At 45.1% G+C, this 19732-nt stretch overlaps 1 protein-coding gene across 14 annotated transcripts in view; it reads left to right on the top strand.

Moving 5' to 3' along the window:
* The window catches only part of tns1b (tensin 1b), a 113274-nt gene that overhangs the window by 23452 nt on the left and 70090 nt on the right, over positions 1-19732 (top strand). For 13 of the 14 annotated variants that reach the window (XM_086145390.1, XM_086145387.1, XM_086145380.1 and 10 more), the window contains exons 2-3: positions 1993-2107; positions 11581-11618. In XM_086145390.1, the coding sequence (XP_086001516.1) occupies positions 1993-2107; positions 11581-11618 (153 nt within the window). Of the gene's footprint in view, positions 1-1992; positions 2108-11580; positions 11619-17760; positions 18751-19732 lie in introns of those variants that run through there. The other variant, XM_086145391.1, reaches the window with a different exon arrangement.

Here is a 19732-nt window from a genome sequence, read left to right on the forward strand (position 1 = left end):
CCCCCCGGCCTCCTCCGGCCCCCTCTTCCCGCCCAGAAAAGCCCCTTGCCAACGTGACGCTCCCTCTGCAGCCACGGCTGTTATTCCAGCGTAACTTGATTAAAGCTAATCACGTTTCGCAGTGGCGAGGCGTAGCCAGGCGGCGGGGGGGCCAGGGGGCGGGGCTCTGGGGAGGGGAGGGCATCTGCATTTGCCATGTGGCTCTGAACCGAACCTAACCCCCCCCCCCAAATCCTAATCTTAACCCGAATCCTGAGCTCAAGCCAAACCCTGATCTTAACGTAAACCTGATCTTAACCTGAACCTGGTCTTAACCTGGACCCTGATCTCGATGTGAACCTCAATTCCATCCGGATTTAACCCAGATCCCGATCTCAAACCAAACTCTGTCCTATCCCAAAACCACATCAACCCGAACCCCGATCTCAGTCCAAACCCTGATCTTAGCCTGAACCTGATCTTAGTGTGAACCTCAATGTTGTTATGATTTAACCTGACCCCCAATCTTAACTCAAACCCTGTTCTCACCCAAAACCATATCAATTCAAACCCTGATCTCATCCCAAACCCCTTAACTAAACCGAAACCCTGATCAAAACCTGAATCCTCATCCTAACCCAAACCCTGATCTCAGTCCAAACCCTGATCTTAACCTGAACCCTGATCTTAGCCCAACCCTGATCTGAATTTAAACCCAGATCTTTCCCCAACCTTGTCCTGACCTAAAACTTGATCTTAAACCGAACCCTGACCTTAACCTGAATCCTCATCTTAACCCGAACCCTGGATCGGAACCCCTATCTTACCCCAAACCCCATCCTAATCCGAAACCTGATCCTAACCCGAACCCAAATCCTTCCCTGAACCCTGATCTCCCCTGAAACCCCTGATTTAAACCCAAATCCCCATCTTAACCCAACTCCTGACCTCAACCTGAACCCCAATCTCATCCCGATCTTTCATCTAAACCTGAATCCAGATCTCACGATGATCCCTGATCTCAACCTGAACCCCGATCTTAACCTGAACTCTGATCTGAGGAGGGGGACTGATCAACTAATCAATATTTCAATAATTATGTGCCCGCGTGAGTGGCGCGTGGGGGAGGAGCCAGGCGTCAACCGGACCCTGGAAAGACAATATGAGGGGCTTTCTTTTCCCTTCTGCTAAGTCAGTTCCTCCTCAGGAGAACTCAAAGTCTGGTATTATCATTCATCGGAGTGTGTGTGTGTGTGTGTGTGTGTGTGTGTGTGTGTGTGTGTGTGTGTGTGAGCGAACGAGAGACGCTTTTCCGACACGTCGCCTGGTACAACGGATGAGACAGAAAAAAAAAAAGAGAGCAAAAGAGTGGTCGTTAGTGGTTGCAAGGTTAGCTCGGCTGGTATTCTGGGATGGTTGCCGGGGTATTAAGGCCGTTGCCAGGCTGGCAGATTCTTCTGGGTTTTCCGGACGCTCGCCCACTGGCCGCCCAACTTCTACTTCCTGCATTGAAAACACATCAGCCCCCAATGACGACACCTTCGAAACCTTTCAAAATAAAAGTCTGTTTTGTTTTGTTTTTGCATCTGATACGATTACATATTTACATAACTTTTCACAGGTAATAATATTATGGCTATATATTATTCATTTAGAAAATATTGTTGCCCGTTATTCTTTGTTTAATTATCTCACAAACCATCTATTTTTTCTCATTTTTAATCTTAATTTTTTATTTTGAAAGCACACGGCATCCCAGTAGCGGTGTCCTCCAAGTGTAAATATTCAAAATGTAATTAAAATTTTTTTTGATCAATGAAAAAAGACATTCGTGAAGCTGTCCTTCAAAATAAAAGCACTTATGGGGATTGGAACACTTCAGGCTACAGTTTTTTTTTTAACTTTTTTTTTTTAAAGTCTTGAGCAACACTCATGGCCGAATAAGTCACCTTTTTCTCAGAAGACCTTCCTCGGGTGACCATCCCTGACCCGCTACCTCTCTTCTGTCTGCAGCCGGAGGAGCTGGAGGCGCTCCACTCCCACACCTTCCGGGTGAAGACCTTCAAGAAGGCCAAGGCCTGCGGCGTCTGCAAGCAGACCATTGTCCAGGACGGGCTCATCTGCAGAGGTCAGTCCCGGCATGTTGACGTCCAGACATTCTCAGGACAGCCAATGGCATCGCTCTGTCTTGTCTCCCTGACGTGGCAAGGTCATACGTGGACTGGAAGGTTTGGTGAGTTTGCTGTGTGGCAGCGGTTGGTGCTACCGCCTCACAGCGAGAAGGTCCCTGGTTTGAGGGGCCTTTCTGTGTGGAGTCTCCATGGGGTTCTTCAGGGTTCCTCCCATCGTCCAAAGACATGCAGGAGGTTCATTGGAGACCCTAGACATGGGAACGAGGTAGTGGATGTTTCTAGGTCTCTATTTGATGTGTGAATGACATGTTGTACCACTCGACATGTTGCGCACAGAGGTGACCCATAGAGGTCCAAGTGGAGATGGTAGTTCAAAATGATGAGCGAGGATTTGGAAAGTGCTTGCTTCAGATGAACCAAGGTTGACCAGGGGAGCAGAATGGCAGCTCCGGTTTACACAAAAACACAGCAATGGGTACTTTTGTTTCTTTTCAGAGCCAATTGTAGCCTAGCAAAGGGAAATAGCACGAGCCTGAAGATGGAACCCTATGGAGCTCCATAAAGTGTGAACACAAAGTGTGTGTGTGCGTGTGTCTATTCTATCAGAGTGAAAATAAATGCCTCCGGGCGATCATATCCCGATCCAAGATGCTAACATGTCCCGTTAGCCGAGCCCTAGCAAAACAAGATGCTAATGCATCTCGTTGTCAGACCACAAGAGAAGAAAAACGTCCTGAAAATGCTAACGTCTTTGGGCCTTTTTTAGCTCTTCATCTTGTGATGAAGAAGTATCGTCATAAGTGGCTTGCTTTTCGCTGAAATGGAAACCTCATTTCCCCGAATGTGTCAATTTTTAGCTCGCGTAGGTTCTTGATTTAGACGATAAGATAATAGGAACAAGCCTGTAGCTACTTGTTGTTTTTAAGCTAGCAGGATTGCATCCCACCGTTTGACGGTATCCTCTGTTAGCATGTGTTTATAAATAGCAGCAGCGCAGTTGCTTACAAAACACTCTTGTTTATGTGTGTGCGTGAGCATGCCAAGATCACACCAGATGTCACAAGACCCGCGGCTATTAGTGGCGCTAAACCCCGACGTTAGCAAGGATGTCTCTTTTCGAAATCTTGATATCACTCCTCTTGCAGTTAGCGGCGGCGACGGGCGTCCTCACCTCTCCGCCTGCCAGCTGCATCCAGATGTTGCTGCTCTTTTCTTAACAAGACGTTCGATCATGACATCGGCATCCGTCTTCATCCGAGCGCAAACACAGCCGTGCAAACGCAGCGTTTTGTTTTCTTTTTGCTTTGAAAGAAGCAAAGGCGTGGATCGGGACCTTTGACCCCGCTAGGCTTGACACTTTAGGGTAAATCCTCTAATATCTCCCTACTTTCGAGGAACATTTTTCGCCAAATCTTTGAATTATATGTTATCATTTACGTGATGCAAAGCATGCATTGGTTTACATTGGGATGAATTGCATTTCGTGAACCGCTTGTAACTCAGACTAATATTCAAATGAAGAACAAAAAACCCATCATTTATGAAACCCACTGAGGGAGTTTTGAGGTTGAGCGAGTGCTTTTTTAAATTCAGCCGAAATGTTTGTGTTGAAACTGACGTCAACAGTGACACACACACACACACAAACGACAGCACCTGGAAATCTCGTCTGTAAAAGATTATTTATGGAGCAAAATAAAGCATCTCGACAGGGCGGTCGTTAATTCAGTGATTTAGATCGGCCTCTCTCTCCGGACTCATTTCCTGATTTGTGTGTGTGTGTGTATGTATGTGTGTGTGTGTGTGTGTGTGTGTGTGTGTTGTGTGTGGACGCACGCTGACATCTAAGCTTCTCCTGCGTGTAACCTTTAGCTTTCAAAAATCCACACACTCGGTTGCTGCTGGAAATCATGCTAAAACTAGCCGCCAGCAGACTTCAGTGAACGTTAAGTTTCTATCTTTGGTCTCGTCGCTTGTTGCTATGCTTGTTAGCGAGCGGATATCGGGCCCCTTCACGGATGCTAACAACGTCATATAGCATGACACCAATGCTAACTCTAGCTGTTATTCTGTGAATGCTAGCCTGCTGTGTCCCAGCTGCAATGTGTTCTCTTTGACTTTCTTTCTTCCCTTTTTTTTTGGATAGCTGTCATGATTAGCATCCATCTGCTAGCTGTGGGCGTATGATGTCAGCGGCGATGAAAAGCATTTCATTGGTTGAGTTGTGGCTGTACTTCCTGAAAAAAACCCACGAATAAAAGACAAATAAAAACGCTGCAGTCCATCAAAGATTTTCAGATTAGGTAATTTTCCAAAAATGTCCGCCAACAAGTCCAATCACAAGGCAGTTCTCAGCCCCCCCACCCCTAGCCCCGCCCCAAATCGCCAAGGTGTTTACCAACAGCCTGCAGTCACGTGCTCCCGCTGTTTCCTCTCCCTGCCGCCGTTGCCCCGGGATACGGACAGTTTTGTAACATTGATGGCGGCGTGTCGACGCAGGTCCGGAGAACACAAAGACCTCAAAGTCAGGAACTTCCTCTGCGTTTCTTTTTTTTTTTTGAAGTCTGCATCTGCACACACACACACACACACACACACACACACACACACACACACCCACCCTATTGTAGTTCCCCCCTTTCCTCCCTGCTCAGTTACGGCTTCCAGTTGGAAACTCCTCATATTGTTAATAATAGAAAAGCTCTCGCCCTTCTTCTTCTGGATTTATTTCTAGAAGGTTCCTGAAGATGTTCTCTTCACTTCCTGACAACCTCCACTCTAATTTTGAGAATTTTTTACTCTCCTTCTCGCTGAAATGTAACTTTTCAAGGTACTTTTACTTGAAATGGTACTTAAAATGTGTGTGTGTGTGTGTGTGTGTGTGTCTGTGTGATTGAAAACAAACTCGAGCATTGAGAGGGGAAATTCTTTAGCTGTGAAAACATGGCTCTGCGTGTGTGCGCGCACGCTTGCTTGTGGTGTCTGTTTTTTTGTTTTTGTTCTCTCGGATGTTATTGACTAGCTAATGTAGCCAATGGCGTTGAGCCTGGGATGAAGATGGTCATTGATTCTGTGCACGGACTGATGTGCCCCCCTCCAACACACCACCACCCTGGTGCCATTATCCTAATCCACTCAGCAAAGCAGGAAGTGACGGCACCCGGCTGGCACGGAGTCCACCCACTGGCCAATTCTCTTTTAAACAGTAAACAAACTGATAGCCTTGTTTTTGACAAACCAAAGTCGGGGGGCACCGTCCAACCACTGTCACCATGGTTACGGATGTTGAACAGACACGGGGTTTCTCTGTGATGACTGATCACATGAACTCCACGATTGGTCAGATCGACTGAAGACACCTGAACACGCCATAAGAGCAAAACAACAAACATGGCCGACAAACAGATGGCTGTTGCTGTAGTTGCCCTCCATTATTGTAGTCCAGTTTGGCCTTCTCCTTCCTTTGCTGACAGATAATTCCCATTATCTTCTGATGCTCCTTCCTGTGTCCCGTCTGCTCTTTCTCATTGGCGGTTGGCAACATGTGACTGTAGTTGGGTCAGCAACATGACCTGACTTGATTGACAGCTTCTGGTAGGGTAGGGTACCCTATGCTCACATGCTAACAGGTTGTTGTGCAGACTAGCCATGCCCACTTTCCTCCAAAAGGCCATGCCCACCCGTCCCACTGCTCTATGAGAAATTAGAAACAAATTAGCTAGAAATCACCGCAAAATTTGTCAGATTGTAATTATTAAAACAAAAGAAAAAAAAACACAGAAAATCAGGAAGCAATTTTCACAAAAAAAGATTTTTAAAAATCACAAAATAATTACATTTATCTAAAAATCTGCATGGAATAAAAATGAGCAAACGAAAACCAGAAAAAAACTTCCAAAAATTAACCAGGAATGACCAGACTATTACAGAGAATTTTTAAAATATATTAATAAGTTATGGGGATTAATTTTTTTTTAATAATGAAAACTGTGTAATAGAAAAAACACATTAAAACCTGTAGGATTAAGTGTTAAAATAAGGGCTGCAATAGATTCCCTGAGAATCAGCAGGAGTTTTTTGTCTCCTGAGGTGTTTGTCCTGGCCTGGCGGCCATCTGTGATGTCACCTTGGCGACAACAAGTTTACCTGCTCTGGTTCTCTTCTGCTGTCCTTCACGACTTCTGTGGCCTTCTGTGGCTCTGTCAACCCCTATATCTGCTGTCATCTGCTGGGCATGATGCGTCATTGCAGCCAATCATCTGCCTCATCTTCCTCCTGTCCTCTCACTCCACCCATACAGCTCTTCTCTGGTCCTCATCTAGAACCTCCTGGCTGGAAGTGGCAACCTTCAAACCAAATCCTCACCATCCCAACCATCTCAATTATCATGTGCTGTCCTTTAGATGGGCTCATTCTTGGTCCTCCTCACCCCTAAAGAGAGCCTCCACATCTTCACCTCTGCTTCCTGTCTACTCCTAAGTGTCTCTAAACCAGACACCTCTGTCTTCTACACCTTTCTGATACTCTGTTTACTGCTCCAGGCACTTTTCTTCACTCGCTCAAACCTGGTTGTTGCCCCACTTGTTCCAACCACCACCTCTCTAGATGTTCCTCTACCTGTTGTTTGGTCTCACTACACATCAAACTGTCATGGGCAATCATCAGGGTCCATGGAGATTCTTGTCTGACCTCATCTGCCATCCTGTCCATCACCACAGGGAAGGAGAAAGGGACTCAGAGCTGATCTCCAATGTAGTCCCAGCTCTACCTTCAACTCCTCCATCATGCCTCTGTCACACCTCACCACTGTCCCACAGCTGTCATACATGTCCTGCACCACTCTAGCAAACTTCTCTGATACTGTTCCTCTCTTTGTGCCCTTTTGTATGCTTCTTCCAGCTTCACAAGGAAACAAAGAAGCTCCCTCTAACCATTAGTGCACTTCTCTATCAACATCCTCAAAGCTCATGCCTTATCTGCAGTACTCCTTCTTACCAAATACTGCATCTGTGGTACACTTTCTGAGCAAACAGTGCATCTGTAGTACTCTTTCTAAGCATGAAAGCGATCTGCTGCTCGTGGTTGTATGTCTCTGAATGACATGTGGAATGAGAGGGAAAATGGTTGTATCCGTGTGATCTGTTAATGGATGAATGGTTATGTGTCCATGTGATGTGTGAAAGAGTGAATGGTATGTCTCCATATGTGCCCCTGTGAACAGTCCGGTTGTAGTTTCCCTCTTGTCCACTGGATGGCAGCAGATCCGCAGTTGGTCCACCTCCTCAGATTCCCCCAACCCTGGTCAGTCCGGGTCCCGCATGATGTCGGTCGGACCGTCCCTCTGTGTTTTCACAGGGGCGGGGCCACAACAACCGGGTCGCCCCTGGCAACCAAGCAGCTGCAGGGAGGAGGATGCCTTCACCCTCATCTCCTCCTTTCCTTTCGTTTCCTCTCTCCTCCTTTACTCTATTATCTTGCAGCCTTTTCTTTCCTCCTTTCCTTTCTTTTCCTTTCCTTTCCTCTACCCTTCAGACCACTCTTATCTTGCTCCTTTCCTTTCCTCTCCCCCTCTCCTCCTCTCATCTCCTTTCCTCATTTCCCCTCTCCTGTCCTCCTTCCCCTCATTTCCTCTCTTCCTTCTTTCCCCTCCTCCTCTTGACTCCTCTCCTCTCCCCCTTTCCTTTCCTTTCCTTTCCTTTCCTTTCCTTTCCTTTCCTTTCCTTTCCTTTCCTTTCCTTTCCTTTCCTTTCCTCTCTTCTAACCCCCCAGCTCTGTTTATCCTCCAAACCTGCCACTTCCTAACAAGGTAAACTCCGAGAGTGTCTCCTGGTCTCCTCTCCTTCACACCCGATATGGAAGTCACCGCCTCCCTTCGTGTCTCCACCGCGACTCACGTGCTCGGACAGAGGCCGCCGCTCCCCCGTCCTCCTCCTCTTCCTCCTCTTCCTCGTGGACAGAGGAGCACGTTTTCATCCGCCCCATTCATCCGCCCCCGCGTCTTCGGCGGCCGAACCTACAGTAAATATCCGAGAACATCCCCGTTAGCCCGTAAGTTGTCACGGCCTGTCGCGGCACCGGGAGCAGTCTGATAATACACATATGTGTTGCTATGGGAATCGTTTGGACACTAAGTATGTCCATCTTGGCCGGAGGGGTCAAAGGTCAGAGATTAGAGCTGAATTGGTAAACACGATGGGAAAAAAATGCACAACATTGTCCAATGGGGTAACGACTGCTGTAGTGTCAAAGGTCATAGGTCATCATGACCAGCACATCATTGACCAGTAAGATGAATGGTGAAGTGTGAAAGTTCATAGGTCACATCAACTGACAGATCGGTGACTTGTGGTGTGAGATGTCAAAGGTCAGCATGACCGTCTGAATTCATAAACATCTTCCCCATTGGATGACGGTGGTTGCGGTGCGAGAGGTCAAAGAATCACAACATCTGCCGTGAGAGGTCAAAGGTCTGCGGGACTTGGACGGATTTGTGAATTTCTCATGGTTAAAAAAATGCACAACACTGTCAGAATGACTGCTGTGTGAGAAAGGTCAAAGGTCAGCCTGACTTTGGGTGAACTTGTAAGCTACTTATGGTGAAAACAAAACACAGTGTTGTCCAATAAGATGATGACTGTTGCTGTGCAAAAGGTCAAAGGTCGCCATGAATGACAGGGTGATGAGTTGTGGCCTGAAAGTTCAAAGGCCAGAAAGACTGAATTTAACCATTTATGATTAAAAAAAATCCACAACAACAGGGTCAAAGGTCACGATGACTATGTGGCAGATACAAAATTCACACTGTTGCCCGACAGGATGATGGTTTTATTGCCCGAAGGGTCAAAGGTTGATGTGACTTACAGGTCAAAGGTCAAGGTTGCGGCGACATGGCAGCTTCCTGTTTACAGAGGGTGACGTTGGGGGAGGCGGGGGGTTGGGCGGGGGGGGGGGGGGGGCATGAGTCAGCAGCCAGAAGGAACTCTTCCCGGGTGGGTGCAATGTTTGGGTGGGGGGGTTGAAGGTCAAGCAACAGGCCGCCGCCGCCGCCTCCTCACCGTCAGTCTGGACCCTGGGAACCGGGGTTTTTCTGGGATTGTGTAACCCGGCAGGGTTTCACGGCGCCGCCCACACACCCAGGCCTGTAATCAAGACGTCGCGCTGACTTTAAGTGCCCCCCCTCTTCAACCCTCCCGCCGGAGTGCAGATCTGGTCCCGGCAGCGCCGAAATAGAAACCAAATGCAGCATGATGTAATTACCTTTGGCTCCGTGAAGGGAACTTCTCACTCCCTCAGCGGCATTCAACGCTTCTGCTGCACACCAACAACTATGCATACATATGCACTCACGTGCGCGTGCACGCACACACACACACAAACGCAGATACAGTGTGTTTATGGATGTATGTGTGTGTATATATATGTATACATATATATATATATATACATATGTATATATATGATGGCATAAAAAGATGTGCAATTGAATTGAAAATGGAGTGATTGTTTGAACTAATATATTACCATACCTGTATACATATACACATATATATGCATATATTTTGATATGTACTTGATGTAGGATTCATTAATAACAAAAAGTTATCGGTGTATCAATGGATGAAATTATATATGATTTTAATATGATATATATTAAATTTGTTATTGTATGTTTGTACATATCCATATACATACTATATATACAGTGTATATATTCAATATATATATCAATATAGAATATAATATGGGTTTTATGTAGGATTCATAAATAGAGATGTCGATTAAAGTGCGATTACAATGATTAAATGTAGTCACCAACACAATCTATATATGTGTATATACATACATATATATATGTACAGTGTATATTTTCTTAAATATGTAGTATATGTAGGGTTTATAATGATAAAATATCAGCGCAGTTTTATGGAATTACATTGCTATTTAAATAAATAAATAAATGAATACCTAAATAAAACAGAAATATATTTATGTACGCGTATAAGGTATATATCATCTACATGCAAACTCACTGTATATGTATTTTAACATGTAGTTTATAAAGGAGTCACAAATAATAAATAAAATGTCAATGCAATTATAATGGATGATGCAATTTTTTATGTATATATATATATATATATATATATATATATATATATATGTATGTATGTAAATATTTTTGTATATCTTTATTCAGCAAAGTATAATGTTCACTTAGTTGCTGTTCAGCCGACAGGTCTGGTATATTTTATTGAATTTTCAAAACGATTAAAATAAAAAATGAATAATAAATAGTTCGTTTGACCAAAATAATGCAATAATAAATAGATAATCATTATTTAATAGTATAAATAATCCTAATAAATACTTATAAATGGTTATAATGAATGAGTATTTCGAAAATAATGACTAATAATGATGATGATAATGATAATAATAATAACAATATTAATAATGATATAAACCTCTCGCCTTTCAAAATTAGAAATTAATTTTATTGAAAGTAAAAACAAGCTTCTTATAAACTGAGATGGATTTTTGTGCCATCTAAAAAAAATAAATGTAATGATTGTAATGAATGTGTTATTACAATTATACCCGTCCTCATTCATTGAGTGAAGGTATAATATATTCTTCAGAGATCTTTAAGAAGAAAGCTTGACCTTTCACCCCTGGATCTTAAGTTGGGCACGACGGAGAGGCGGCGGAAGACATTAGTTGGAGGACTGGAAGCAGTGGACGGAAGAGAGGCGGTCTTGATTGAATGAAGCTCATCGAGTCTGAAGAGTTATTGACTCTCCTCCTTTTCTTCTTCTCTTTCTTCGTATCTAACATGCTTCCATTCCCAGGCGAGCTTGTTTTGGTTGTACCGGGCCTGGAGGATGGAGGGTGGAGGTTGGGACGGTTGAGGGCTTCTGCTAGCCTGGAAACCAGGGGCTGAAGGTTGGAGGTTGGAGATGAAGAGATGGAGTTGAAGGCCAGATATGTGAGCCTGATGGGCGGTGATGGAGGGTGGAGGTGGATTCCAGAGATCGTGGATAGAAGCTGCTGGCTTGGGGTTTGACAGGCCCTGGTGGCTGGATAGTGGAGGCTTGGAAGGGAAAGATGAAGGTTGGAGGTTCCTGGAGTTGGGACCTGTGAGCCAATCCGGGGCAGGAAACAGCATTCAACCTGGACGGGCCACCTGTCAATCACAGACCCGCCTGTCAATCACCAAGCCACCAAAAAGAGATCCCATTTTAAGTTGTTCCCTCAAGATAACATGACTCGCGGACGGCGGAGGGATTGTGTAGCTAAGCTACTAGCATAAATGTCACTCATCCTGTGGACGTGATGTATTTATTACACATGAATAAGACGTGTACTAACACATTAATAACAAAGGAATAAGCGTTTTCTCATCCCTGCTCTAGGTTTTGCTGGATTTTCTCACATCTATTAATAATCCTCTCCTCTCCCTCTCTTCCAGTGTGCCGGGTGTCGTGCCACAAGAAATGTGAAGTGAAGGTAAGAGTCCGAAATGGCACAAAATGTGAAAATGCATGCTGAGAAGTGGTACGTTCCATGGCGGGGGTGCGCCTTCCTTGGAGTATGTGTTCTTTTGAAAAGTGTTTGTCGAGGGCGAATGGCAGGAACGTGGTTTGACTTTACGGAGGTGTAAAGGTGCAGGATTTACCCAAGAATTTCACACAAAGCTGGCGCGTGCGCGTGCGCTCACACACTCACACACACACACACACACACACACACACACACACATGTGGTACCCATTAAAAACTGCTGCCGGCTGCCAGAGTTGCCCACTCCCCTCTTGTGTCTCACAGGAAATGCCAGGGGGGGGTAGGTGGGCCATGCCAAAAAGGTGGCGGGGCTTCAAACCCACCTAGTTGCTGCGCGTTATTACCGCGTCGTTAGCGTGTAATGACACGCTGATGCAGCGAGGAGCGGGTTTTTTTATTTATGTTGTGATTTATTGAAGAGCGCTGAGATGCAGTACAAGTACCTTTCAGCTGAAAGTACTTCAGTGGATGTTTACAGATGGAAACTGCGAAGCCTGCAGAGCCGTGAGCTTGGCCACTAGCGACACGCTCCGTTAGGAATTAGTAAGAGATCCACCTGCAACAAGCTCCAGTAGTAACGTGTTTTGCTAGCAACAAGCTTTGTTAGTAATGAGCTCTGCTAGCATTGAGCTCTGCTAATTACTACCTCCCCTAGCAATGAGCTATGCTATAACCAGGGCCCGCTAGAAACAAGGTTAGCTAGTAATGAGCTCTGCAAGCAATGCTAGTAGTTGCTAGAAATGAGACCGATTGTTAACGAACCCTGGTAGCAATAAACGCCGCTGGTAACAAGTTCTGTAAGGAATAAGCTCTGGTTGCAACGAGCTCCACAAGCATCGAGCTACTAGCAACGAACAACATCGGCCTCGCTAACCTTCCTGCTTCCTCTGGGGGCGTGGCTTGATTATGTCAATCACATCTGCTAACCAATCACATCTCACAACCCCAAAATGGTCACCCTTCGCTTCCTGTTTCCACCTCTAATTTAGGGCTTGATGTTGTTCGTCAGATCCGGTATCCTAGCAACGGTGACTCTCCACTTCTTGTTCCCGCCTCCTACCCCTCGCCTTATGTTGTCAATCACATTTCGCATCCCAAATATGGCGACTCTTCACTTCCTGCTTCCACCTCTAATTTGGGGATTGATGTCATCAATCAGATCTGGTATCCTAGCAACGGGGACTCTTCCTGCTTCTGGCCCCCCACACACACACACACACACAAAGTGAATGGGGCCATTTTGGGGGGCGGGGCTAAAAACAATCATCACTCCGGTATTTCCTTTTCTAAACACGTTGCCTGAAACCGTGGCGACGGCGGCAGGAAATAGCTCGCTAACGAGGAGCGAGCGAGATGAAAAACAAGGGAGTGACCCGGGGGAAGGGGGGGGGCGATCTCTATCAGCTGAACTCGCTCTCAGATAAACAGCAGAAGAACAACATGACCCCCCCCCCATCCCGCCCCCCCCGGTGTTGCCAGGACGCCATCTTTAACACCCCCCCACCTCGCCGCAGAGGTCTAAATCTGTCCCTCGCCAAACGGCCAGTGTGGGAGAACTCACTTCATCGCTTCGCCACCGTGTGAGAAAATAAAACGATGGGTTTCACGCCGGGTTGACGAGACCCTAACACCCCCTTCGCCTGGGTTCTCTCCAAGTTGTTCTTCCACGGTTCCAGAAACAGTGGTTATTCCACTGGGTTATCTCCACTTTCTCCTTAGGTTTGGATGAGAAGGTGAGGTGGTGTGCAGGTGTAGGGTGTTGTAGGATGTTGTTAGTCGCAGCAAGACAGAGTATATGTTTATGAATGAGAGGAACGCGGCTGGAAAGGTTAGGCTACAGGGAGTGGAGTTCAAGAAGGTGGAGGATTTCAAGTACTTAGGGTCAACAGTTCAGAGCGGAGAGTGTGGAAAAGAAACAAGTTCAAGCAGGTTGGAATGGGTGGAGAAAAGCGTGAGGGTACTATGCGATAGAAGACTATCAACCAGAATGAAAGGAAAGGTGTACAAGCTAGTGGTGAGACCAGCGATGCTGTATGGACTAGAAACAGTTACAATGGCGGAAAGACAGGACGCAGAGTTAGAGGTCGCAGAGATGAAGATGCCAAGGTTCTCTTTGGGAGTGACCAGGATGGATAGGATCAGGAATGAGTCTATCAGAGGAACGGCACATGTCCGATGTTTTGGAGAGAAGGTCAGAGAAGCCAGACTGAGATGGTTGGGTCATGTACAGAGGAGGGATAGTGAATATATTGATAGACCGAAGTGAAGATTTATGGACTTAATGAGAGAGGATATAAGGGTAGTTGGAGTGAGAGAGGAGGATACAGAGAACAGGGTTAGGTAGAGAACGTTGATTGGCTGTGGCGACCCATGAAGGGAAAGGCCGAAAGGAAAAGAAAAAGTTTTCGGATGTTTTAGGATGGTGTGAGATGTTGTAGGATGCTGTGGGATGGTGCACGATTGTGTAGGAGGCTTTAGGAATTTGTTGGAAGGCCCAAGGAATGTGAAGGAGGGTGCGGGATAGGATGGGTGTAGGATTGTATAGGGTGGTTTGGAATGTCTATGGATGGTGTAGGATGATGTTGGAGGCTGTAGGATGTTGTAGGATGTATGTGGTGATGTGATGGTGTAGGATGGTGTGGGGTGGTGCAGGTGGTGTCGGATGTTGTAGGATGGTGTGGGATGGTGTGCGATGGTGTAGGAGAGTGTAGGAGGCTTTAGGAGTTAGCGGGGGGCCCTAGGATGGTGAAGGAGGGTAGGTGCACTTGAGATGGTGTGGGATGTGTAGGAGGTTGTAGGAGGATAAAGGATGGTTTAGAATGTTAAAGGATAGTGTAGGATGATGTTGCAGGCTGTAGGCTGGTGAAGGATGCTGTCGTAGTGAGCTGGATCGGGGCAGAATGGTTTAGGATTGTGTAGGATGGTGTGGGAGACTGTAGGATGGTGTAGGATGGTGTTGAAGGTTGTATGATGCGTAAAATGGTGTAGGAAGGTGTAGGAAGCTTTAGGGGCTGGAGTTAGTGCCGGCGTTTCCCCTGGGTCGTGGTGATACCCATCCCACGACCTGCCATGAACCCTCTGGCTGGAGACAATGGTCTGGATGTGATCCTGTGAGAAGGAGAGGGAATACACACCGCTGGGGGAACCAACCAATGAGGTGGAGGGGCGCGGGGCCCTTGGCGGAGCCTAGCAACCTAAACAAAATGCTGGAAGGGGTGGACGGCAACGAGTGGCGGGGGGACTGAGGAGAACCCTTTACGGCCGTAAAGCTACACAGACGTCTGGAGAACATTCATCTCCAATGCGTCAGCTTTATCCAATCAGTGATGGGTGGGCGGGACGCCACCGGATTAAAGGTCACATGGCAGAAAACTGACCTTGGGAGAACGTGGAGGAGAACCAAGGCTAAAGAACCTCCTCGCTGTTGCTTGCAACACACCCTGTGGATGCGGCTTCAAACACAAACAGCGGACGTGGAAAACAATGAGCCTTGTGTCTGGCGGCAACAACATCAACAACAACAACAACAACAACAACATCACGTGTCCTCACAGTCTGCAAAGTCCGGGGGGGGGGGCAACCTCTGGAGCAGCGGTATTTTTTGCTTCCTCTTGTGCTCTCCACCTGTGCACGTCCAGTCATTTAATTCACATCAGCGTGTCCTCCACCCCCCAGGATCCATCTGGTCCGACTGGGCGTTGGTGAAATGTTCCAACTCGGGAAATCCTGAGTCAGACTTGTGAAACTGGACCCGGGCCGTGACCCCCCCAACCTCCACCCTGTGTTTGTGTGTGTGTGTGTGTGTGTGTGTATGTGTGTGTGTGTGTGTGTGTGTGTATTGGAATCTGGGCCGAGGGCGAGTCCTTCCTGTTGGCCGCTGACGCTTTAACGAGAGCGCAAGCTGGTCATGTGACGCCGTTCGCCATTTTTGAAACCCCCCAAACAGGAAGAGCAGGCACACAACTTCCTGCTGCAGCCGGAGTCTTGGTGTGTGTGACGTTGTATTGTTGTTAGCAGTGTGTGTGTGTGTGTGTGTGTGTGTGTGTTTGTCATCATTAGAGCCCCTCCCTTCCTCAGGTTCTTTTCAAGTTATTATTGGCTGATTGAATTTGGGGCGGGGCTTCGGGGAGATGACAGATGCAGCTGGTTGTAGTGTTGGTTATCTATTGATTTATTTTAGATTAACGTTTAACAAAAACCCAGAGGCTGCGTTCATAATTTTATAAACAATTTTCATAAATATCAATAACATGCAGCAATATAATGTAATTTTATTCTTTAAATATTTGTGTTTTTCTTGTCATTGAAAGTCAGTTGTGCATTAAAAATAATGTAACACGTAAATAAATGCAGACCCTGTGTGTATCTATCTTTTCAATGATTATATATTCATTTGTATTTAAGAAATACATTTTCAGGCATATTATGGCTGATTATAATTATCAATATTGTCAATATTGTCAATGTATTCATTTGTTGCCACCTGCATTTTTCTGACTGCTCTTAAATCAGTGAAGGCAACAAATAGACAAACAAATAACAAACAAATAGACACACAATTAAATAAATATAAAAAAAACTAAATACATATAAACATAAATAAACACACAGGTGGATAAATAAATAAATAAGCAAATAAAAACAAATCCACAAATAAAAAGATTATATATATATATGTATATAAACAAAAAAACGGAAATACAAATAAATAAAAATAATAAGCAAAAACACAAAAATCAATCAGTACATGGATAAATACATTTAGAACAAATAGCCAAATAGATGAGTCAAAAAAAGGAATAATGTAGGCCAATGATTATCCCTCAAAGTAATCAACAACTGAAACAATGACAGAAAAAAATCACACAAGAGACAAAAAACAACATTCATCTGGGCATCTTCGGCAGCCCGAGCAAAAGAAGAAAGATCGGAAAAGAGGAGTAGACTTGTCAAAGTGAAAAGACAAATGTAACATGCATTCAAGCACGGTGGGATCGATTTCATCGCCACTTCTTGTCTGACGTTCTCACCCTCGGTGCGACCGTGAGAGAACGTCATAGGTGAGTGTGTGTGTGCATTCGTCCGCTGAGGAATGGAGAAAATGTGTGAGATCCCCCATCTGGACTTCGCTGCTCAACCAGGACCTGCTTTCTCCTCGTGGACCCATGATACTTTCCCCCCATTTTCGTTGAGGAGCTTCCGGCGTAGCATGACTCCCCTTTCACAATAAAATGCACTGATTGAACAATCAATCGATCAATAGATTGATTACCATGGAGTCAAAGGGATGCCTCCTAGTCACAATGCATCCATACCGCCACTAACAGCAGTGTGCTAGCATGCTAGCAGGGAGAGGGTCAAATAAACACATGAAGTAATTGAGAAAAGATATTTCTTTATTATATTTTATTTATGTATGAATATATACATAAATATATTACTGGTTGATCGGAGGGTCAACACACACACAAACACACACACACACACACACACATATATGTTTATATACATAAACATATACATAGTTATGTAATATATATATTCATACACTCACAATATATATGTATGTATGTATGTATATTTATGTATAAATAAATAGTTCCAGTTGATCTGAGGGCCCACATCTATCTATCTATCTATCTATCTATCTATCTATCTATCTATCTATCTATCTATCTATCTATCTATCTATCTATCTATCTATCTATCTATCTATCTATCTATCTATCTATCTATCTATCTATCTATCTATCTATCTATCTATCTATCTATCTATCTATCTATCTATCTATCTATCTATCCACTTATATTACCAGTTGATGAGTTGATTTTGTATTTAAATATAGAGAGTGAAAGATTGAAGAGAGTAATATTGCAACATTGTAGACTAGAAGTGATGATCATTATGGATGTAATTGTTGCGTTCGTGTGTGTGTGTGTGTGTGTGTGTGTGTGTGTGTGTGAGAGAGAGAGAGAGAGAGAACATCACTGAACCAGGAAGTAGACAGTGGTTGAACTTGAAAACAAACAAACAAACAAACAAAGAACAGATGGACTTATTTTTTGTCCGATCGATCCATCAATCCATCCATTGATCGATTCCACGCCGGAAAATCACTATATCCTAAACAAACAGTACTTCTACGTTGTAGTACTTTTCAGTACAAGTACAAGCACTTGAGTACTTGTACTTTAGGTCATTAAAACCAAACAGTATGTAAAAAGTACAAATACATGTATATGCATATTATAGCATATGTATGTACATATATATTGCCCAAAAAAATAAAGGGAACACTTGAACAACACAATGTAACTCCAAGTCAATCACACTTCTGTGAAATCATAGTGTCCACTCAGGAAGCAACACAGATTCATTTTGACTTGTTTTAAGGACATTACATCAAAGTTGGATCAGCCTGGAGTTTGTTTTTACACTTTAATTTTGAGTGTGATTCCTAATCCAGACCTCCATGGGTTGATACAATTGATTTCCATTGATCATTTTTGTGTGATTTTGTTGTCAGCACATTCAACTGTGTAAAGACCAAAGTATTTCATAAGAATATTTCATTCATTTAGAGCTAGGATGTGTTTTTTAAGTGTTCCCTTTATTTTTTTTTGAGCAGTGTATATACATATATATTCTTCTGTTCTTCTTTTCTTTCCCTCTCTCTCTCTCTCGGGGGAGGAGGGAGAACATGGACTGAGAACAAGAGGGAGGAGAAAAAAAAACAGGCGGTAGAAAGTGAGAGAAAAAAAGGAAAAAAAGGGAAAAAAAAAGAAGAGGAAGAGGAGGGAGGGGAAGAAGGTGGGAGGAGGGTGGAGGTCCTCCTCCGCCTCCCGCTCCTGCAGCTCAGAGGAGATGTTCCGTCGCCGTCACACTCCCGGGACTTTTATGCCAGGCGCTTGTTTTCAACGAGGAGTGAGTGTGTGTGTGTGAGGCTTGCAGCGCACACACACACACACACGCGCGGAGGAGAGGGGGGTTCAGGAGGACAATGCAGTGTTAAAACGAGTAGCGACAGACGAGGAGGAGGAGGAGGAGGAGGAGGATGATGGCCACCGCAGTGTTCCAGGTAAGGAGGGAGGAAGAGGAGGAAGAGGAGGACGGCGTCTGAGATCAGGGATGCAGGAAGTGTGTGTTGAGCGGGCTGCTTTTACATAATCCCCCAGTTACCCCTGCATTGGTGGTGTGTGTGTGTGAGTGTGTTCGGGGGTGCTCGCGCAAGTGTGATCCCGCTGTGTGTGTGTGTTTCTGTTTTCCCTCTCTCTCCCTCTCTGTCTCTCTCTCTCTGAGAGTGTGTGTGAGTGTGTGTGTTCGTACAAGTGTAATTCCGCTGTATGTGTGTTTTCTGCTTTTTGTGTGTGTTCGCACAAGTGTGATTCCGCTGTGTGTGTGTTTTCTGTTTTTCTGTGTGTGTGTGTGTGTGTGTGTTCCCACAAGTGTGATTCCGTTGTGTGTGTTTTCTGTTTTCTCTTTCTGTGTGTGTGTGTGTGTTTGTGTGTGTGTGTGTGTATTTGTGTGTGTTTGTGTGTGTGTGTGTGTTCGCACAAGTGTGATCCCACCGTATGCGAGTGTTTTCTGTTTTTCTAATATGTGTATGTGTGTGTGTGTGTGTGTGTGTGTGTATGTATGTGTGTGTGTGTGTGTGTGTTCGGGGGAGCTCGCGCAAATGTGATGCTGCCGTGTGCGTGTGGCTGTTTTCAGTGTGTGTGTGTGTGTGTGTGTGTGTGTGCATGTCGCGAAGTCGTAGCTTCTGTTCATGGTTAAAAAAAAACAAACAGAACTCTTTTTCACAAATGATCAGTGTTGATCCATTACATGCTTATTACCGTATTATTAATTTGTTAATTAATGTATAAATATATTTTGGGGGGCCACAAGGGGGCCCCGTTGAGCCAGCTTGACCCCGGAGCCCCGTCTCCGGCGCCGTTCTTCCGCAGAACCTGGCCGTGGGCGCCGTTGCCACGGGCAACAGGTCTCTGGGTCTTGCATGTCCGAAGCGGCTCCCTGTGACGTCAAGCCTTTTCCCCGTTTTCGTATTTATTTCTTCAACA

This window comes from Fistularia commersonii, chromosome 4, assembly GCF_037954325.1.
Source record: "Fistularia commersonii isolate RoL2024-O1a breed Wild chromosome 4, RoL_Fcom_v1.0, whole genome shotgun sequence".
Lineage (NCBI taxonomy): Eukaryota > Metazoa > Chordata > Actinopteri > Syngnathiformes > Fistulariidae > Fistularia > Fistularia commersonii.